This window comes from Nicotiana attenuata, chromosome 7, assembly GCF_001879085.1.
Source record: "Nicotiana attenuata strain UT chromosome 7, NIATTr2, whole genome shotgun sequence".
NCBI classification, from domain to species: domain Eukaryota; kingdom Viridiplantae; phylum Streptophyta; class Magnoliopsida; order Solanales; family Solanaceae; genus Nicotiana; species Nicotiana attenuata.
In genome coordinates this window covers 64,054,572-64,064,393 of record NC_031995.1, presented here as the reverse complement: position 1 = coordinate 64,064,393, position 9,822 = coordinate 64,054,572, and the positions used below count along the sequence as shown (strand labels likewise).

The window sequence follows — 9,822 nt, the reverse complement described above, 5'->3', positions numbered from 1 at the left end:
TTAGAGGACCCCTCCACAGCCCGAGGGGGATGGCATCGAAGGAGTCGCTCCCCTCGCGGACGCCGCCACAGGCAGCGGTTGAGGAACCTCCGTGGCGTCATCACTGGGCGAACCGCAGGGTATGTATCCACCTTCAGAATCGGTCCCCGCCCCAGGTAGGATGACGACTCTCTTTTTCTTCTTCTTAGGGGCGCTCCGACCTGCCAAACACGAACAAGTCAGGTAACGAACACGTAAGGAATCCCCAAACCGTAGCCAAAGAATTACCTGACGGGCCGTACTATCGAAGAAAGGCAGCTCAGGTACGGCACTCCTCCGCATAGGGTATTATTCTTCCCACCCACGATTTAATGTCATCAACGAGCTGGGGTGGAGAAGCCCTCGCTACGAATAAAAAAGAGGAGAAAGAAAAACAAAGGTCACAATGGTCGTATGGTCGAAAGCGCAAGCGGCACTGAAATTTACAAATAGAAATACTTACGTTCTGGATTCCATTTTTCCGGGAAACCCTCGGGATTCGACACCAGGTGCTCCGTCCTGATGTAGAAATATTTACGCCAAAAACGGCGGTTGGGCTTATCATCGGCTTGAACGACCAAGCCCTTTGCGCCACGACCTTTCAACTGCAGCATGGTACCCCTCAGATAACCAGCGCTGAACAACTGTAAGAGGTGGTGGACTGAGACGCTGCACCCAGCCCTGGCCGCATAGGTGGTCATGATACGGCACACCTTCAAAGTATAAGGAGTAAGCTGGGCCGGACACACATTGTAAAAACGGCAAAGCTCATCCGCCAGAGTATATACTGGAAGGTCGTAACCGATCAAGAATGGGTACTCGTAGAAGGCGCAATATCCAGGCCGGTGCACATTGGCATAATCCGTGCCGGCCGGAACCATGTCCACGTGGTCCGGAATACGGTGCGTCTCTCGCAGCTCGTCTAAATGGGATTGTAGCAAAACGCTGTGCTCCCAGGGAAGATCAGGGCTTTTAGTCGGAAAATCCCTGCGAACGTGCATCTCCTTCGGAAGGACATTGTCTACGCTGAGAGGAACAAGGGCCTTCTCCGCCTTTTCCCCTTCACCACCAGAAGATGGCGGAACCCTAGACGGGGCATTATCCTTGGCCTTTTTATTATTTTGTCCGTGTTTTGCCATGATTATACTACTTGAGAAACGAAGCACTGACAATAGGAAGTGTGGTTTCAACAGAAGTGGGAAAATCCCTCACGAAATAACGGTTACAGGAAAGAAAGGCAAAAGGGTGTATCAGAAAATACTTTTCAGAGGCTTGAAAGTGGAATCAGATCAAACCTTTCTCATACTTATAAGGATAAACTGCACAGGAATCGAAGAGTCATGATTCAAAACGTGCGCCGGAAACCAAAACGTCACTTCATCCTCTGAACCGCCTCGGGGGCAAATATAATGATGATGCATACAGGCGATGACATCATTCCAAAAAGGAAGCCACGCGTTAGCGGCTCAACAGCGTCATATGTTTCACTTCGTTCATATTTCCGCCCCCGGTCGAGGTCAAATTCTCCTAAGACGAGGTTCGCATTTCCGCCCGCCGAAGACGCCCACCAAATGCGTCTCCAACGAGCGGAGGGACTAACTGTATAGGGTCAAATTTGACCCTCAGTATCTCTACGCCAGTGGGTACGCCCAATGAGTGTATGCCGGCCAACGTAGCGGGTACGACTCGGCCGTGAGGACCAAGCGACGTCGTTTAGAACTCAGTGTCTATACTAGGGAGACGTTACCTATCTCTGTAACTTTTTGATTCTTTCGAGGAAGGTCTCCTATTATATAAAGGAGACCTCCACATTGTAAAAGGGGTCATCTGATCTAATACAACTCTCTCATTTTCTGTCTTTCTCTCTCTATATCACTACTTCTGACGAAAATACCTTATTAACATACATTGTCACTTTGCAATATTAGATCTACAACAATATTATCATCTTTGCATCTCTAGGCTTATTATATTTGATTACGATTTACCCCTTCTCTATTTTTTGATTGTTTTATCGCTTACAAAATACATCGTTAACTTTTGAGCCAAATAATACATAAAATAGCTTATTAAAGTTCTTATATAGTTCTTCATGGTACTCCGTTCACATAGCCAAATTTCAAATAAACTATAGTTTGCCTAATACCATTCATAGATACTGTTCAGCGCAACGAATATAACCAAGGCGAAATAGGGTGTGTATAAAAAAATACAACCTATATCGAAAAGGCGAAATACAAAAATATAAAAAATTAAGAAATAAAATGCTTTCATTGAAAGTCGAGCTCCAGATATTCGCTTACAAAGTGGATGCTCTAACCAATTGAGGTCTGAAAGCTTGTTGCTCTTTTGTTTCACCTCAGAACAATTAATTTCTTGTGTCAGTAATAGAGGGGATTTTTCATAAAGTTTAATTATAACTACAAATGATAATTTTCTAAAGATATAATTACGAATAATAGATATAGTGTATATGTTTGCCGTGTCGCGTAAATTTTACTTGATATCAACTAACTACAAAAGTTGTTACTGTTAACATGGAACACAAAATTATTTAAGGCAAGAGTTGGCTGGTTGAATGTGAAACCAAAACGTGTCATTATTATTTTTTAAGTTTGATGGAGAAAGGGAACCAACAAGCTTAACAACTACTACCTCAAATAGCTTGTAAGGATGGTTGCTATGTATCGTTTTATGATGTATCATATCGTATCGTGTTATTTTAATGTATATAATGCTTGGATAAATTGTATTGTTTATCGTTGTTTTATAATGTCATGCACAAAAAATATGAAGAATAAACTTACAATATTACTAAGAAAAAATAAGATACGTGGTAGAATTATTAAATAAAAAAGTAAGTAAAAGATAAAATAAGATTACTTAATAATAAGGAAGGATAAGATGAGAAAAAAAAGGTAATGACGCGACCATATCAATTTGGTCGTTACATAAAATGACACTTTTTGTTGTTAATAATAATAAAGTTAATGATACGATATAATAAAATATAAATAACAATTAAAGTAAATATTGTATTTAAAGTAATAATACGATACATTAGGTAACAATCATCCAAACAAGCCGTAAATTACAAAGAACAAAATACTACTAAAAATTATCCTTTGCTTAAAAAAATGAGCAAAGTCCACTTTCCTCCCCAGCTTGCCTTCTTCATTTCATCATTTCCCTCTTTCCTCTCTGATAATATTAAAACTTTCTCTCTCTGAAAACCTCAAACTTTGTAAGAGAGAGAGAAACAAACCGAATGTGTCCCCTTAGGATCATTCTCATCTTCCTCTCTGCAACTCTCGCCGGATTCTTCGTTCTCCGGAACCTCAAATCCCAGCCTAATGTTGATCCCGACGACGACGATGCCGGCGCCGGCGCCGACGACAGTCACGACGATTTATCCAGAGACTCAAATTCGCTTCCTCTCTCCTCCCAGGTATCCATATTTTCTTAGGGTTCACATCTTCCCTATTTTTTATTTGCTCAATTTTAATTGTAATTTGCTGGCTTGTTTGTAATTATCAGGTGTGCAGCGCCATTGGGAAAGGATTTTGGACTTGCGTAGATATGGCTAGTGGGAAGTATCTGTGGAGGCATTTGGTTTCTTCTTCTCCTTTGCCTTCTAACTTGAAGCGCAATCACAGTGATTGATCTAATAAGGGGTAAACTTATTGTTTTTCAGGTTGTTTGGTTCATCAATATTGTAATTGCCCTTGTATTCAATACCTTCCTTTTATATGACAAATCTAGAGTATAGTTTGCTTTGTGGTATTGATGGTGTAATCTGTAAAATGGTACTGTAATCTGTATAGCATAAACTTCCTCTTCTGTTTTTTTACCAAATTATAGGAGTAATATGCTTCTGCGTTGTTGTAATCCAGGGTTTTACGAATACGAATGGGGACTTTTACGAGTCGATGAAAATTTTAATGTTTATGGCACCATTTAATTTGCTGAATATGTTGAAGACAGAAGTAGGAATGTGGTTATTAATTGACATTGTTAGTCTTTATTACCAGTCAAACTTCCATTTAGTGCTCTTGATGGACATGAAAAGTTCCCAATGTTGCTTCTTTTAGTAACTACATTCCTTTTCTGAAGGGAAAGTTGGTAATTTATATAGAACCCATTACTCTGTCCTTGAAATATGTCTTAGATGTAGAGACTATAGGCTTGATCGATAGCCATCACGTAGCATGAAGGAGCATCATTTAGTTTGTATTCAAGCAAATCTTTTCTCATAGTTACCATATGACTTCTGACTCGAAGAGCACGTAGGAGCATGGATATAAACGGATCTTGTTCCTGGCCGTGGAGATTAGTAATCAGACCAATGATTTCGAGGTGAATATATATCTTCCGATGATTAGATGATTTTTCCATCTGAATTACTCTTATGGCGCGGGAATATTTCTTAACATATTTATAGGAGAGTGATTGCAACCTATGTTACATGAACTGTGTTTATAGAATCAAATCCAATATGGTGTACAACCATGCCTAATTTCTTTGCTAAGTCTTAATATTACAGAATCTGGGTAGATACTCTCACCCATATCACCTGTTCAACACAGATACGTTAAGACAAATGAAGGATACATGTAACATAGATTGCAACTACCTTTTTTATAAGAGTATAGATTGCAACTAGTGCAGGCATGGTTGAAAAACTTGGTTTCATGTTGAATGGGTTCTTTGCTCCAGCATGTCAACAAATAAACTTGAATTTACTGAGATTCCGTAGCCAGAAGAACTTTATATGCCAGTTTCATTTCTCATTAGGATTTGGGAATAAAGACGACTTTATGCTGATTCTCAAGAGACAAGAGGCAAAGTACTATGTAAGGTTCAAGGCATCATTAACCTCTTACTGGGGAAGTTCTAATGCTTTTTGTAGGATTCAGTAACTTGGTGTTTTGATGAAGAGGATTAATTAATTATGCCCACATCATGTGCCCTTTCTGTCTTTGTTAGATAGGTAATATATGTAGTCTTCGGAGCTAGATTCTGGTTGTAGAGAGGTGCAATGCACTGCTTTGCTTTGCTTCTAGATTCCAGCACAGCTTATTTCTATTTGATCCAATAGACTATTGCCTTTGTGTATTTGAGGCCTTAAACCACATTACTATAACTGCATCTTTCAGCAGGTTATCTTCCTTATCACTCCTAGCGTTTATATGCTTTTACTAAGGATTGTTGCTTTTAGACTAGCTTTTGGGCGACCATTGCAGATGCCATGAGGCCAACCATTGGTGGATCTAACCATGGGGTCGAGAGTTTGACAGAATCTGATATGTCGGGGTTGATCCCTGTATATGTGCGAGAATAAGTATAGATAAATTTAGGTATATAATATATTTCAGAACTCACTTTCTCAACTCATACTTGCTGCGTTTAAATGTTGAATCCGTCACTAATTAGTACAATCATATACAGTTAACGTTGATCAAATGTGCAAATAGATAATACCATCCTCTTATTTCTAAGATTTTTGGACTTGAAAATTTCACTTCTTAGCAGGTCCACCTGAACATTCTAAAGCAGTAACGTATCAGTTTTTGGATGCCATTCTCCTCGGAACCCCGAGAAAACTGTTATGTCGAGAAAGAAAAAAACTCAAAAATAGAGAAGATAAAAAGAACACCAAATTTTAACGAGATAAACCCTTCAAATCGAAGGTAAAAGCCACATGATTATAAAGATCCAAAAAGTGTTACTATAATGATAAGAGGGTTACAAATATTCTCCAAATTTGTTATAAAATAAGTGCCAAACACAGAGCAACAACAGCAGCAAGAGCAACAACAAACTAATTGAAGAAAGAAGAGAAATCACTCAAAAATGGAGCTACTGTTTGGGGCTTGAAATCAGAATCTACAGGCCTCAAAATCTGATCTCCACTAGGGGTGTGCATTCGAATCGGTTTATCGATAAATCGAATCGATTATTTGTTATCGGTTTATCGATTTCGACTTCGAAATTTTCCTTATCGAGTTATCGATTTCGATTTCGATTTTTCCTCTTCGGTTATCGGTTTATCGATAAACCGATAAGATATACTAAAAAGACAAATTTTTTAAATTTTTTTTAACCCTTATTCTATAATACCCTTTCCTTTACCCTAAGTCCCTGACCCTATTATTTCCTCTACCACATTTAAGGAATGATCATATTTAAAGCTCAAGGGAATGAAGTTCAAATTAATGAAAAACAAAATTAGCCGTGATGATTTTTTTTTTAAAGAAATACCGTTGGAGTGTTGGTGGCATACATTTGATCCCCTACTTTAGTTTCGTTGCATGTACTTGTTGACATAATTTTTATGTTATAAACGGTGTTCATCTTATTTTAGCTTCTTTTTGTCCATATTAGTTAGGCGTGTTTATAGCGATATACTTTCCGTGGAATCCCGCAAATTTTCTTATTGGTGTAATCGATAACCGAATCGATAAGCCCCAAAAATCGATAAATCAAAATCAAAAACCTTATTGAAATGATAACGATAAGCATATGCACAAATCGATAATCGATAAGTAATTATCGATAAGGGTCAAAATCGAATCGATAAATCGAATGCACACCCCTAATCTCCACCGTTCAAATTAAAGATAAAGATGTTATGAATACTTAGACAAAATTTCAGCCCAATCCAACGATGAACGAATCGAAAAACGTAATATTAAAGCTAGATTGGAATAAAATTTGCAGCAAAAAGAACCCCTTTTTTCTTCTCTCTTCTCTCTTGATGGATGCTCTCTCAAAAATCTCTCTTATGTGCTAATTTCTTTTAAAGACTAATACCAATGAGCATAGAACAATCCTCCAAAGTTGTTGTATTTATAGATAATGAATGGTGCTTTCTCTTAAAGCTAAAACCAACTCCAAATAGGAATAAAAATCAAATTCAATTTCAAATAGAAATTAAAGCCAAAAGAGAATAGGATTAGGCCATCGGGCTTTTGGCTGGACAACATAGGCATGAGCTCAACAAATTCCCCATCCAGTCAAGGGGCCAAATATGTCTTCAAGTAGAGGAACTATTGACATGCTTCATGCCTGTCAATTTTTTGTAAAACTCTTGTTTATCTGCAACCACTGCTTTTGTCAGTGTAACAACTTGGAAAAATTCGAAGTGTTTAAAGACCAATAAGAATATTGACTTGAGCTATTATATTAATTCGCGTATGAGCGAGAGATAATGATATGAATAATATCACTTGAACATGATAGTACGTGTAAGAGGTATATTAGATTTGGTCTCAGAAAATTCCTGAGGCTAAGTCAAGTTAGAAATATATGATCGGCTAAAGTTTCAAATGAGTTTGCACAAGGTCCTACTTCAAATGAGCACGATTCCCAAGATATGATGAGTTATGTGGTGGCGACCTATCAAAGAAGGGTCTATGAGTCTAGTTTTCAATGCTTCAAACTGTTCATCACTTGAATATTTTTACAATGAGTTATGGACTTTTTACTGGAGGGTGGTAGTATGGCTACCAGCAGGCCACGCGAGCTGCGTAGCCAATTCTAGAATCCGGCCGACGCCCCTGCATAGCTTTCATGTGTAGCCTACGCAGGGAGGCTACACAAGCTTCATGTCTTTCTTAAAGGGCTGAAATATGGGTTTAGAGAGAAAATAATTTAGTTCTTCAACTTAGTTGATTTCTAGAGAGAAGGAGGAGCTCTTCCACCATGGATACATTTTAAGGTAAGTTATTTTGGCACGAGGATGATTATATAACATCATTTAGTGATAACACTAACATTATTATGGATCAAATTCATAGAAAATGGGTTTAATCTTCAGAAATACCAAAAAGAGAAAAAGTGAGATTCTTCTACCAAGAGGTAATCCATATATATATATATATATATATATATATATATATATATATATATATATATATATATATGATATATTGAAGTATTGGAAGCATGTTTATGAAGTTTATTTGGAGTTATAATTAAGTATTGTAGGAACCTAAGAGTAGGTCTTGAAAATGATAGTTTGGGCAAAGCAGAAGACGAATAGTGATGAATTGATATGGATGGAATTGTTTTGAGTTTCTAATGATCCCGATAGACTTGATAAGTTAGTTGATGAACGAATTGAGGCGGGAATGACCATTTGGATAAGAAACAACACTAGTTCATGAAATGAGTGTTCTTGAACCTAGTGTTTTGTTGAAGAAGACAATGAATAGTGACTTGATGATGTTGGGTAATTAACGTAGTATCATTAATAACTTCAAATTAGTATTAAATAATAAGAATAAAATTGAATAGGCTAATGGGTGAAGCTATTGGATAACTTGGGATGGTTGAAGGTTTGTTGCCGACTTGTGAAGCCTAAATGGATATTGATGAATCTTTATGGGTTTGTTTGAATCTAGTTGGCATATTCAATGGTAGATATCAAATTGTTGGCGACATTTGAGCATTTTAATCAATTGGAGCATTATAGTATTATTTGAAGCTTGAAGTTTGAGATAATTTGATTAAGACTTACTCTTCTTGAGGGATTCTCTCTAAAGCATATTTTGAGTTGATACATGATAGTATTAATAAATGTGCAGCCGTACTTGTGGGGACAAGAGGGAAGGATGTTACCATGTGTTCCTAAGTTATGTTGCTTATTAAGTGTCATGTGATTTTATAAAATTCTTATTTTCATAACTTATTAGCAAAATGAAACTTAAGAAAAATAGTATGAGTTTTATTAAAACTTATGTGTTGATAAGAATATCATATGTTTGAGTGCTAAATGTAATGATCCAATCGGCTGTTTTAATTATTCCAGACCCCCTTTCCCTATTTTATGCTTTATATATGTGTACTTATGGTTCTGTGACTGCGGGGATGGTTGGTTTGGGGTTTAGGAAGGTTTTGGATTGAATTGAGACACTTAGTCCCTTGGTTGGATGCTTAAGTTATAAGAGTTGACGGGAGTTTGACTATTGTGTAGACGACCTTAAAATGGTATTTTGATGGTTTCAATAGCTTCGTATGGTGATTCCGGACTTAGGCGGATGTTTGAATTTGAGTTTGGAGGCTTCTAGGTCAGTTTGGCTTGAATTGGTAAACATTGGAAGCTGAAGGTTTGGAAGGTTGATAGGCTTGACCGATGGTTGACTTTGTTGATATCGGGTTCGAATTTTGGTTCCTAGAGTTGGAGTAATTTCGATATGTCATTTGGGACCTGCATGCAAAATTTGAGGTCCTTCCGAGTTGTTTAGGCTTGTTTGGTGTAGGTTTGAATTTGAAAATTTGGATTTGTTCCTTAGGCTTGAATTGATGGGCGATCCGTGGTTTTGATGTTGTTTGGTGTTATGTGAGGCCTCGAGTAGGTCCGTATTATCTTTCGGGATTGGTTGGTGTATTTGGACGGGTTCCTGAGGGGCTCAGGTGTGTTTCAGATTAGTTTCGGACCATTTTGGACTATGTTGGCTTTGTTGTGTGTTTGGGATTGGTTTTGGATCATTTTGGACTATATTGGCTGTGCTGAAGAATTGTTGAGTTATGCTATTTTCGCACCTGCGATGGGTATGGTTGTAGGTGCGTGGCCACAGAAACGGTCAGGGTGGCCGCAGATGCGGTGCTTGGCTGGAAGGTTTGGGTCCGCAGGTGCGCAGGAGCTTCCGTAGAAGCGGAGCCGCTTATGCGGCTTAGTGTCTGCAGAAGCGGCTGGTCGGGAGGATAAGTGGCTTCCGCATCTGCAATGGATGTTCCGCAGATGCGATATCGCAGGTGCGACACTATGGACCGCAAATGCGTAATCGGTAGGAAGTCTAT

At 38.2% G+C, this 9,822-nt stretch overlaps 1 protein-coding gene across 1 annotated transcript; it reads left to right on the top strand.

Annotated features, from left to right (window-relative positions):
- Positions 3,157 to 3,988, top strand: LOC109229219. The gene is made up of 2 exons (XM_019394586.1): positions 3,157 to 3,466; positions 3,556 to 3,988. Exons 1-2 carry the CDS (start codon positions 3,287 to 3,289, stop codon positions 3,679 to 3,681), a joined length of 306 nt encoding a protein of 101 aa, XP_019250131.1. The 5' UTR covers positions 3,157 to 3,286; the 3' UTR covers positions 3,682 to 3,988.